This window comes from Anabrus simplex, chromosome 2 (assembly GCF_040414725.1).
Source record: "Anabrus simplex isolate iqAnaSimp1 chromosome 2, ASM4041472v1, whole genome shotgun sequence".
Classification (NCBI taxonomy): domain Eukaryota; kingdom Metazoa; phylum Arthropoda; class Insecta; order Orthoptera; family Tettigoniidae; genus Anabrus; species Anabrus simplex.
This window is the reverse complement of record NC_090266.1, coordinates 934759002-934772435: the sequence shown is the minus strand read 5'-3', so window position 1 is coordinate 934772435 and position 13434 is coordinate 934759002. Positions and strand designations below refer to the sequence as shown.

The following is a 13434-nucleotide window of genomic DNA, read 5'->3' as shown; positions in this document are numbered from 1 at the left end:
TAACCTCCGGGGTTGGTTTTTCTCTCGGACTCAGCGAGGGATCCCACTTCTACCGCCTCAAGGACAGTGTCCTGGAGAGTGAGACATTGGGTCGGGGGATAAAACTGGGGAGGGTTACCAGTACCCTGCCCAGGCGGCCTCACCTGCTATGCTGAACAGGCATTCTGGGGGGATGGGAAGATCGGAAGAGATAGACAAGGAAGAGGTAAGAAAGCGGCCGTGGCCGTAAGTTAGGTACCATCCCGGCATTTTCCTGGAGGAGAAATGGGAAACCACGGAATACCACTACCAGGATGGCTGAGGTGGGACTCGAACCCACCTCTACTGAGTTGACCTCCCGAGGATAAGTGTACCCCGCTCCAGCACTCGTACCACCTTTCAAATTTCGTGGCAGAGCCGGGAATCGAACCCGGGCCTCCGGGGATGGCAGCTAATCAAGCTAACCACTACACCATAGAGGCGGACATATATATTCTTATTAAGGAAAAACATGTGTACAATTTCATCTGATACTTACTGAGGTCGCCTGAACCATGTGGGGCTGCCAAAACAGTACGAATTGTATTGAGCAAAGGATGAGAGCCATATCCACAGACATTACGGAAATCATCCAAATCAAGAGCCCATATCATTCCGCCACCAAGGTCCATCTGACGAATATATTCAGACTGAAAAAGATCAAGATCAAAATTTTGATGAGTACGCATTCTAGAATTATAATTTCTGATTTGCAACAATGTATGAGAAATTTGGAATATGAACATATTATTTTAGTAATTCAACAATCATCAACTGAAAATAACTATATTACACGGACTATTGTTTGATTGTAGTGTGTGGACGAATGTCAAGTCATCAACAATTTTCTGAAATATATCTTCAATAATATGCATAATCTATCACTGTCTCATGGATATGACCTTCTGAATATGGTATTACTTCATTGAACATAAGAGAATGATCCTCCTCAGTTGCATAAGGATGGCTCAAATATATGTATACGAATTTCCTAAGAAGAAGAGTATAATAATTTGAGACTGTATTCCATGAAGTGTAAGTAAAGTAAATTCGTGTCCTCAGTCCAAGATGAGCAGCTTTTTTTCAGGCACACCCCCAATGGAGGCGGGCTGCATGCATCTATTTAACCGCATCCCAGCACTCCTGCTAATCTTAAATTTCTGGCAGCACCGGAGTCGAACCCAGACCTCCAAGGATGGCAGCTAATAGACGAATACCAGATCGGTACTCTTCGGAGGCGGACTGAAGGGTAATTAAACAGATAAGTTAGTTGAACTCCTTTGTTCTCAGATTATTAATGTCCAAACTTTAAGAAACTTGAGGTACTAGACTATTATTCTGTTGTTTATCTATAGCATTGCAATTTCTTTTCAAGTTCTTGGTGAAATGATTTTCGTACGTTTTTAAATAAGGTTCATTAACATACAGTCCAGATGAAAATTGTTCTTTCTTAACCTGTTTACCCTCCAGGGTTCGTTTTTACCTCGGACTCAGCGAGGGATCCGACCTCTGCCGCCGCAGATGAAAATGACTAATGATAAATTCAGTCTGTTTGTGTATATGCAGCGTGATTCAACCGCCCCTTCCAATTGTAGTTTTATGCAACCCACAATATTCATTCCATCCTGAAAACATCTGCCCTGCCGGTATGCTCAGACAACACAACCGGATATCTTGGTATTTACCGCCTCACCATGATAGGACGCCGTAATGTTATACTCGTATTAAACGCTGAAAGACATGCGTGTGCCTTCTAGATCGTTTGAACCTGACACGCCGGCGAAACACTAAATTGATATTGTGACCGCAATAACCCTAATACTTGCTATAAGCTGCCCAGTGTGCCGTATGGGACCGAAGTGTAGTTGGTAAAGGCGAGGCGAACCGGGCTTGCAAGTCAGGTGGCAGGTTCGATTCCGGGGCAAAAATTACAAATTTTTGAAATATTTGTTTAATACGTACCGCACGCAATATAAGTTCAATACCCGCTTTCATGCAAATTGTGTGCAAATGAATGTGTTTGTGGTCCCAGTTAGCAAGCCGGATGCATACAGACCGGAAATATAGGGACACAACTGCCCTGACAATGTTTTATCGCACCAAATGCTCGATGTGATGACCGTTATGGTTCATGCACATTCGGGCCCGGTGTCCTATAGATCGTCTTGCGCGCTGAAGCATTCCAGGTGTAATTGCTCGGCAGGGGTCCGTGATGAGTTGCCGGAGGTGGTCGGGGTTTTCCGGCGCTTGAGTGTAAACAACCTTCTTCAAATGTCCCCGCAAGAAGAAGTCTAACGGCGTTAAATCCGGTGATCTGGCGGGCCAAGAAACAGGGCCTCCTCGTCTTAACCATTTCCCTGGCAGTTCCTCGTTCAGATGGTTACGAACGCGCAGAATCAAATATGATGGAGCTCCATCCTGTTGCAACCACATCGTCAGACGACTGTACAGGGGCACATCCTCCAGCAGCAGTGGGAGTTCCTGAAGCAGAAAGTGCTGGTAGCGTGGGCCAGTCCAATGGCCCTCAAAGAAATCCTCATCGTACTTGATGGGCCGCCTGTCGAACCAAGTGATAATTGTTCGGACTCCAATAGTGCATGTCGTGGCGATTGACGTTTCCATTATTGTGGACGCGCGATTCGTCCGAGAACAAGATATACGATACGAATGCTGCATCATCTTCCAGCATGCCTAATAACTACCGACAGAACTCCATTCCAGCTTCGAAATCGCGCTCACGGAGCCCTTGGTGTAGCTCAAGATGGTATTGGTGAAATTTATGTTCATGCAGTATTCTCCAGACGGACGGGTGGCTGGTGTTCACCTGTCGTGCAATCGCCCTTGTACTAATGTGTGGGTTATTACTAGCTGCCTCCAGAACTGCCTCTTCTCTTTCACCCGATGTAACGCGTCTATCGCAGACTGGTGGCTGGTTGGAAATCACACCTGTTGACCTCAAGCGTCTTTCAACACGGCGGAATGTCGTAGCAGCCGGGTGTCGCCTGTAGGGATATCGTTCCTGGTAGAGACGCAGTGCCTAGCACGCGTTTTGTCTTGCTTCCCCATAAACGAGGAGCATGTCAACGTATTCCTCTGTGGAAAACATTCCAGTTGACAGCAGAGGTTACAGTACACTCAGGCCCTAACCAGCGGAGTATGCGCAGGGCACAAGATGAATAATAGCGTCATTCTACTGTTTGAATGTAGCAAACGTGGGCCTGTGTTCGCGTATTCAAACATCATACCGATGCAACAATATTTGATCGATGCAGGATTCGAATCGCCGCTAGCACATTTCGTCGATTTCTAGGTGAACGCCTAACCACATCCGCTACGCTACACTGCTGGAAGCACGCTCGTAGTACGACGAGAGCAGAGTACATACATCATCCGGTTCGGCGTTTAAGACATTAATTACTGCACTGTTACCTGGGCTTATGGATTGACTTCCCTCTTCGTTACACCCGGTCACGAGGCACGATACATTAACGTGGTTACATGGTAAAAGGACGTTGCTACATGATTTTAAGGCGTCATGTTTTGCGAACGGATGATATAAAATTTCTCTAGGGTTCAGAATTGTGTGGAAAATGTGCTCACTGAACATTAGTACCACACAGTACGCTTGCAGGGGAATAACACACCTATAACCATGTGCACGTTAGTTAGGCTGCAGCAAACGATATTGGAAGGGGCTGCTGTATCACACTGTAAAACATGTAAACATCAGCTTCCCAACACATAACATAACGCACACGCTCTCAATGTTACATAGTACAAACTAATTCAGAAGATTGCATACTTGCGGATATGTCAAACGGAGTGGCCGCGCGTGTTAACGCGCTGTGGCAATGGAGCCAAGCTCTGCATTCGGGAGGCGCATGGGTTTGAACTCCTACGTCGACTGCCTGAGAATGGTTTGCTGTGGTTTCCCACTTTCACTCCAGGCAAATGCCAGGATATTTCTGTATATAGGCCATAGCCGATTCCTCCCACCTCTTTACCCAGTTTCATTCACCATCATTTATTTAATCTTAATTAGCTCCTCGACTGAGGTTTTCGTCAGGGAGGACATCCGGCCATAAACCATACCATATACACTCATCTCGCTGCATCCGTGATCCCGTATAAAGAAACGGGACTACATACTCGTGTATATAGTACCAGCAGGGCGTGTCGAAGGAACGTTTCAGTACTCCGTGACCCCTTCCCTTGCAGGAATATAGACCACATTTCATATCATTCTACGGTATGGAGTTCTGTGCACATTCTACGTAGTGGTGTCGTTGGGAAAATGTCACCGATGTCGAGAAAGCGCGCCCTACTACCTCCGAATCAGTTCACATTTGACCAGGTGTATCTGACGAACATCTTGGGATGTGCATATTACTGTACAGTACATGCGTATGTAGACAGGCACTGTCCTGTAAGAATGCCATATTCTCCTGTTTCACAATGAATGACAACAGGAAAGGCTGGATGATCTTATGGATATATCTTCCAATGTTCTATGTTCTCGTCCAATCACCCGAAATAGATGTACATTATAGTAGCTGTCGCTCTTCTGATCGACCTCGCACGAACAAAGAACCATCATTAGTAACTTACTGAGCCAAAATTCGATTCCATCGCCGCACATCATTCTACTGACGAATAATTCCCTTCAAATATCTTAACAAATTTCAGTGATCTTAAGCCATATTCAGACAGGTCGTATCATGATATAATGCTTCACATTTTAATCAAATTTCAGAATACCATTTTCTCTGACCATTACGGTCTAGTTTTTGAATTTACTTTAAGGCTACTTCGCTTTTGTTTTTCCCTTGTTCTTGCAATCTAATGGATTATAACTAGTGGAACTACTGGAGAAATTCATATTACTTTTTGTTAATGGCAAGGAGAATGAAGGGCCTACCTTACGTCTGATCATGTCTACATCATCAAAGCCAACCCACTGGTTGCCCTTGAATGCATAAGGACCCATACGGTGTTCACGGTCTTGCACAACCGTCCACCCACGATTCTTGATACGATCACAGATCTGAAACAGGATTACATGTCATTTTTGAAATTCTAAATAGGACATAGAAGATGAAAATATTTTCTCTTTAATTAACACAGAATGAAAGAAAGAACGTAGTTGTACATCACATACCTCATAGTACGCCAGGAAGCCAGCAGCTCGTGTATATTCACCTGCCTGGCCTGGGCCTGGTGCGGGGGCGTTCAGACCATTCACAGAAGCTTGAGACAGAGTGAATGACTGTCCATAAAGTGGCATGCCCATCACAACCTTCCTCCTAGGCACACCTTCTGATATCCAGTAGTTAATGGAGAAATTCTATGAAAAGAGAAGAACATAGTAATGAGGTTATTTACGTTTGGTTTGTTGCTTTGCTGTTAATAGCTTGATTGATGTTTTTTTTGCAAACTTGTTTCAGGTATGATTTTATTTACAGGGAAATGCAGGAAAGTGAAATTCGATGTAAATAACACGATATTACAAATGACAAACAAATTATTTCAATTAAATACTTTATTTGGAAAAGAACAGGGAGGTAGAATAAGTGTATATACCGTATAAACTACAACCGTCTTTATCAACAGTAAATCAGAATTTATTGTACCAGGAGTACACCTTCCCCGGCTATTTAAACTGAGCGCCTTCTCTAAGGCCATCTATGCAGACAAATTTGAACTTGTGAACTCCCAGAAACTTCTGTCTTCTACAGTTAGATGTCGCTACTATCAGTTTAATTGCCCCCCCCCCACTCGCCGGCTAAACTCTAATTTATTATTTCATAGAGTAACGTTTATTTTTGAAGCTTGTAAACCTGGTTCTGAGGATTGTTCTTTTTTTAAGTACCGAAGTTGTCAACAATTCAGCTGGTTCCTCCTCGATCGTAACCAACCTATCAAAAACTTGGAAATATTTTCTCTAGATAATTAAAATCGGGGGTGTGTATAGGAATTCAGCTTATCAGTAAAGATTTCTGGAATTTTTCCCCTCATGGTACTATAAAAGAAGGGCACATAGGGCCGTTTTACTTGCCAGAGAGAAGGCGTTACCTTCTAGTTGGGGAATGAAAACCCTTCCTAGGTCCTAGGGCCGTATTGGCTGAATTGCTCCAGCGTTTGGGGAGTACGACGTGACCTAGGGAAACAGGAGCGAGGCCTGCGTGAGGAAGATCCAGCAGCACAAAGTAATGGCAGAATTTAACTAGACATGTGATAGCCTCTGCGGATAGTTTGAGGGTAAGGTTTCAGCCTCTTTTCTTTTAATGTCATTTTGTAAAACTGGTGGTTTAAATGTAGAATTTTCGGCCAGTCTGAGGACTCTGTTGTATTCCCTACTGGGAAATATGTAATGTAATGGAACAAAGAGTGATGATTCTGTGTCGTTTCCCATTCAACCTTGCATGGGGTGACTAAAGTTTTCAAACCCTCTAAATTTCTTAAATCTTCTCTTGGCATTAAGGTTTCCTCTTTAGTCACCACGGCGTAACATAGGATTAGCCTCTGTATTTTCGGGCCAGAAGTCCACTTAGGGTTTCAACAATTTCTAGAAGGAGTGGAGAGGTTTCGCCTCCTTGCATTTTGTTTATGGCCGGTTATGTACAACCTTTTCTTTTCACTATTAAGGCCAGGCAGTATAGGCAATTACGCCTCTGTGTTTCCTGTATTATTCTTAGGGTATCTATTTCTTCGACTTTGGCTCCATTTTTGGAACGGTGATCAATGCTAGTGTGGGTAAACTGATGAAAATATTAACGCAAGGTTACTCGATGTGATCTAGTGTAATTTCTGTATAGCAAAGGAAACTGATTGCCTTTGCGAGGTTAGACAATGGTTTTTGGAGATAAAACTCCTGCGTAGCGTAACTTCCTGGAGCAAAACCTTCTCTTATAGGATATTTGTGCCTGCCAAGAGCAATTATGCTCTTTCCTGTGTAAATTAACTATTAATAATTATCTCAGTTTTGTACCTGCTTTTCGGATTTCTAAGTCCCTGTTATTGTTAGAGCTGACGGGATCATTAATAATCCGTTCTATTGGCGTGTTATTCTTTCAGATTCTCTATCTATACATTTTAAACAACAACAACAACAACAAAAAAGGAAATAAATAAAATTGCCATATTTTGTTGTCTTAAAAGTTGCTCTAAGTAATTTCTTGTCCAGCCATTCAGCTCAGGCGCTTCCTAATCCTGTGAGCCACGAAAATCCTGTATCAATAATATTAATAATAACACGTAAATAACGTCCTTTGAAGTGCTGTTGATTTTTAGACATACTGGAGGACCATAACACTGATATTCTTTAATGTACCAGTAAATCTACTGACACAGCCAACCGACTGCCAGGATTCGATCTCATGATGTGGACCATAGGAGGCGAGTGCCTAATGAAATACGCCACGCAGCCAATCTATGTCAGAATTTATCATGTCAGTTCCCATCAACTTTCCTTACTAGTCTAACTTGATTAGGGTTTTGATTTCTCTTCTTTTACTCTGGATGTAGGGATAACATCTACATTCTGAAACTTTTAACATAGCTTTACTATCAGTAGCTTCCTCATAAATCGCTAGAGAATTCCTACAAACAGGAATAGATTCATGTTCACATGTTCGCACCATCAAGACTTAACTTCATGACGGCTGTTCAGACTAAGACGTTAGCGTTTTCCGTATATTGCTTTTGATACCGGTTTTGGATGAAGTTGAGATCAATATAGCCTTACGTAGTAAGGGGGAAACATTTCTGTTTTATACTACAGGAAGATTATTGCTCTTGATTGCTAACAAGATCGCTAAATTGCTTGCCTGAGGTTTGGAGGGAAGTGAGGCTTCAGGTCAGTCTGTTGCTGACGAGCAGGTAGATCAAGCACATACTTAATCATCAAGCACAAACGCCAAGTTTCAGAACGCAAACATACGCGCGCGCGCTGCAGAATTTATATTCCTATAAAATATTAAATGTTTTATATTAATTGGGTGTTTTATAATACTTTGTGTAAACATTCTCTCTACCTAAAAAAAGGATGATATTATTGTTCTGGAAGAAATTAAGTAATGAGGTAAGGTTGGGTCAACCGTGATTTTTCAAATTTTAAGAAACATTTTCACTTCACGAGTCTCCACTGCCGACCTCCCTTGGCCAACTATTTTTCGACCCCGATGGCATTAGGTTTACGAGATCTAGGGAGACATACATATTCATGCTATTCATAGCTCTCTTTTTCCGATATCTTCATTCTTCTAAGTTTCGGCCCTCTTCGTCTCTCTAGTATGAAGAGTGCAAGAAAATCCCATTCTATTTACCCTTAACGCAATAATCAGCCCCAACAAAAATCCCCAGCCTGTCACCTGAACGGTTTATGGTAAAATGCATTATTTCAAACGATAAAAATTTTCGAAACCTGCGGTATTTATGCTTGACTCTGAAATTCTTTATGTTAATTCGGATATTACCAAGAGTTAAGGTAGATGTTTTCCAAAGGTCTTCAGTCTGGGCTGATAATCACAGTGTTTTTCCCCTTAAACAATAATTACTACCCCCACAGTCTCTATCTAAAGTTATTATTTTCATGTTTTATGATATAGACCTATTTAATGACGAAATGTCGAGGAAAACCCTCTTATATGGAAACGCCACTACTCGATACAATTAATATATTTTCAGATTTATACACATTTAGCCGGCCCCGTGGTGTAGGGATAACGTGCTTGCCTCTTACCCGGAGACTCCGGGTTCGATTTCCGGCCAGGTCAGGGATTTTTACCTGGACCTGAGGGCTAGTTCGAGGTCCACTCAGCCTACGTGATTATAATTGAGGAGCTATCTGACGGTGAGATAGCGGCCCCGGTCTAGAAAGCCAAGAATAACGGCCGAGAGGATTCGTCGTGCTGACCATACGACACCTCGTAATCTGCAGGCCTTCGGGCTGAGCAGCGGTCGCTTGGTAGGCCAAGGCCCTTCAAGGGCTTTAGTGCCATGGGGGGTTTGGTATACAATTTTCTTACATTCTTTTTTCAGCGGTGAAGTTATGTTCTGTCCACTCGACAAAACGTGGACAATGGCCTCATTCAAGTGCTGGAGTCAGTGACGAGATAGTTATTGAGATCTGTGTATCAGCCCCATACATTCTCAAATATTATTACACAAAAGTGTAAAGAGATTCTTTAGCTGCATCCAGTCGTCTGTCTTACAATCGAGTAGGAAAGATAATTTATTGTCTTTTGTGTAAGACAATGTAACATGTTACACTAAGCTTCTTGTACATAGAAAACCCAACTGTGCAGAGGCCCCAGCTAGGTAAGGTTTATTCGTAACCTACTCACCAAGTGCTTAGCTATAGCACCCGTCACCTTCCTGATGCAGAATGATTCAACCCTGGGCCATGTACCACTCCAGAAATAAAAAGCTCGTTTCTAATTTTTTTTTCTTTTTTTTTTTTTTTCTTGTTGACAGAGAACCCCAACCATATCCATCCAGATGAATGGAGCACGTCTTTATGGCCTCAGTAGTTAAATCAGTTTTACCTCAAATTTTAGGCGAGCAACTGTATATGTTACCAGTCTACACTACAATAGTATCATTTAATGGTTACCAATGCATCCTATGTTTTCTGTACTCAAATTAAGGAAGGCTGGCAAATTTTCACGTCCTTGCGGGATATGGACCTAGGCCTCTGTTGTTGTGGACCATGTAAGTTTTCAACCGTGAGAGAGTCAATACTGAAAAGCACTCCCACATATGCGGCTCTATTTCCCCTCATAGAGCAATGCACCAACACGTCGAAGGAACAAAATGGGTTAACAGAGATAGGGAGAATTTGCTGTTCCCAATTTTCTGACATTGGAGTGCTCTTATGTCATATACAAAGTGGTTATAAACGTACGGGCCTTAGTGGCTGAGGTTAGAGCACTGGCTTTCTGAACCCAAGTTGACAGGTTCGATCCTGGCTTAGGCCGGTGGTATTTGAAGGTGCTCAAATAAGAAAGCCTCGTGTTGGTAGATTTAATGGCACGCGAATAGAACTCATAAACGACTCACAAGATCCCGGCACATCAGCGTCTCCGAAAACCGTAAAAACAGTCGGTGACCAATTTGTCCCACATCATTATTATTATTATTATTATTATTATTATTATTATTATTATTATTATTTATAAGTTCCCTTAGTTTACTGTACCACGTGATATGTAAAGGAAAGAGTAAACTTTGTTAACACAGATTGTTACAGTTGCTTCATGTAAGGGGCTTGGAACATCTCAGTTAAGAGTTACGTGCATACAAAGGAGGCTACGTTTGTCTAATAAATCGAATTCTTACGTCCGTAGTGGGCAGTGTATTTGTCATTTAAAGTGGAATGGAAAGGTGAGATTCAGGTACTACCGCGATAAACCAAGTTTAGGTTAGCCAAGAGTGAAGATTTTGACCCACTTCCCTTAACTGAGACTGTCTTAATTTTGTGGCAAGGCCATAAATCGAACTCAGTCCAACTGTGTCACACCGAGAACATAGTGGCAGACTTGTGTAGATGACTTTCCACTTAAGTGAACTGTTTTGTATCTTTTTGTTGATATTTTTAAATTTTAAACCATCTCGTAAGGTATCAGAATCGAATGCAACGAAGCTAAATCTCTAGTGAATGAATGAATCAATGACCTTTACTATATAAAGGGCAGTTGCATGATAAATCATTGTTCAAGTACTGTAAAGTCAGTTTGATTTTTGTATATTAGTGTAATATTTCTTTAATCCAAAAGAATATTCCTCTCCCTTACAGTTAAATCACAAGATTCCGTTACATTTTTACTTACAGCATTGAAGAAGTGGAAGTCATCATCGGGATGGAAATACATTGGTGCAACATGCCCAGTCTTCTTGTCCCACTGGCCATGATAATCATATGTCATTACTGCCACCCAGTCGAGATTCTCACCGATAGTAGGCACGTCATAACCTATAAGAAAACGAATACAATTACGTACATCGGAAAGTGTGCAAATTCTTCATAAACTAGAAAGACGTATTGCTTTTTCTATGTAGCTCTATTCACTCGGTATTCCTTTAATGACCGTAGAGGATTTAATTTCGGTATCATCTCACAAAAATTCAGTACATTTTAATGTTTGTGGTAAATGAAATGGGATCTTGAATATTGTATGAAATCTCTGGATGAGGGTGTAATCAATATCGTGTGTGGATATTATAGAATACCAGTATTTTATAGGTCATTCTCAATATCAAAACTAAAGAACTATCTGATAAATACCTGCAACTTTTCTCTCTGGAATATGATAAAATGTTAAAAAGGATCTTCGTATGGGGATCATTGCAAGTGGAATCAATTCTTTCGAAAAATGTTCTTAATACATCTAATGGCAGACTTAAGTACTAATAGTATTTTGTAATTCTCTGTCTATGGCTCAAAATATTTGATTTCACCAGGCCTTAACTTTAAATAGGCGCCATCAGTTAAAAATATGTAACGTCTTCCACAGGTTTCTGATTTATCCAGATAACTTCATTTTCAATGTTAAGTCAATTTGAACTGCTATAGAGGTATATAAAAGGCTCTGCTAATTAGCTTTCTTCTGTCTTAGTGTAGGACTGTAAATCTTTAAACAACTTCTCACTTCGTTGAAAATGGAGAAAGTAAATTATTTCTGTGAATCTGCCGTTGAAAATATATTTATTAGGTTTAGAATTTATTTATTACTTTTTACCTAGATATTTTACGTAGTTGCTCATGTGTGTTGATATGTGCTCTTGGATCCTTTATATTCACACCCATCTGTAGTTTTCGGTAGTCTTATTGTCAAATACAGTGGTTTCGGTAACCTACATAAAAGGAACTAAAGGAGCCTGTATTACAGTAAATTATATGAAATTAATTATTCCCTCCTTTTCTATTCCTTTCTGGTATAGCATTAGTCTTTCTACAAAATTATTATGTACAGTATAGATAATTTAAGAGTTCCTTACCAGCATCTATTACAGTCTTGCTAGGTGAAACAGCAGCGGAGAGTAAAAGGCCCTTTGGAGCAAATGCTTGACGCAGTTCCTTTACTAGTTGTCCAAATGCCATCTTATCAGATTTAGGACCTTTGTTGCAATCTACTTGCCAGCATACTGGGTATTCCCAATCAAGATCAAGACCATCAAATCCGTACTTGTCTAAAAATTCAATCACATGTTTGATGAACCTACGACGAGCCGATGGACTATTTACCAGTCGGCTATACTTGTCGCCTGCTGAATCATTCCATCCACCAATGGCCAGAGAAACTTTGCGACCTTTCTTCTTATACGCTATGACTCGTTCATAGAACTCTGAAAGAGAAACAGAAGATGTAACATATATGTTGTGCTTCAACACTAATATTATTTCAGTCACTAAATATAAAACAATAGGAACTATATTTCCTCTCTACTCTTTACTTTTTCCGTACAGAGATGGCAACTGCTTCCCACAATACATTTAAAATTACAGGATATCTTTTAGAACGCTTCGTTTCTTAACTATAACCTTTTCCTATATCGTTAAAATATTTATAATGATTTAGTATTCTGTTGAAGTGATAGGAAACTTCTGAAATAAATTTTATGACTATCGCCAGATTAGTATGAGGGAAACCTTAATTGCAGAAGTTATTTGTACATTCTGGTTAATATACCAATGACGAATGCTACATTTGTGTACCCCTGTGTAAGATCATCGTAAGAAAGAGTGAAACCTGCAATATTTAGCTCATAATGACGTACAATGATGATACATAGGAAGTGTGGTGTGTAAATTAAAAACAACGTGAACATTGAGGGTGAACTGTTTAGGAGAGTTAAAATAAGCATGTGTAAAATGGTAATTTATAAAATATATGATAACGTACAGTCGTTTACCAAAATATGTTATGATTATATCAACTCACTATTATCAAAGTCTGCCCATGAATCATGGGCCTTGATGATCAGATTCTCATAGTCCAGAACAGCAAAACCATATACAATATGAGTACAAAGGTCTGGATTTATATCTTCAGGTACGTATTTACCAACACCTGGTCGATACCACGCCCAGTTGGTGAAATAACAGACAACTTTGAAGTAACCTGTAACAAACAATTGCACGTTCATCCTGTTAGCTAATTATGAAGAAATCAGCATTAAAAGAAAACCTTTTATACAATGAATAACTGAACATAAGTGTATAAATCTGATAAATGAATGTATGATGGATTAGTAAATTTTATTAATAATTTACTGGTATACGCGTACTTAAGTAATAATATTTGTAAAAGGAAATATTATAACTTAATACACATTCCATAAACGAAATTTGTTGTGCACGTCATCACAATGCAACAATGATTCATTCATTACATTAATATTTGAACGTGTTTGGAA

At 40.5% G+C, this 13434-nt stretch overlaps 1 protein-coding gene across 1 annotated transcript in view; it reads right to left on the bottom strand.

Annotated features, from left to right (window-relative positions):
- Positions 1–13434, bottom strand: part of Cht10 (Chitinase 10) — a 356983-nt gene that overhangs the window by 115417 nt on the left and 228132 nt on the right. The window contains exons 22-27 of the mRNA XM_068226063.1: positions 12960–13139; positions 12016–12363; positions 10848–10990; positions 5177–5362; positions 4937–5062; positions 518–668 (exon numbers count right to left, since the gene is read on the bottom strand). Of these exons, the coding sequence (XP_068082164.1) occupies positions 518–668; positions 4937–5062; positions 5177–5362; positions 10848–10990; positions 12016–12363; positions 12960–13139 (1134 nt within the window). The remainder of the gene's footprint in view (positions 1–517; positions 669–4936; positions 5063–5176; positions 5363–10847; positions 10991–12015; positions 12364–12959; positions 13140–13434) is intronic.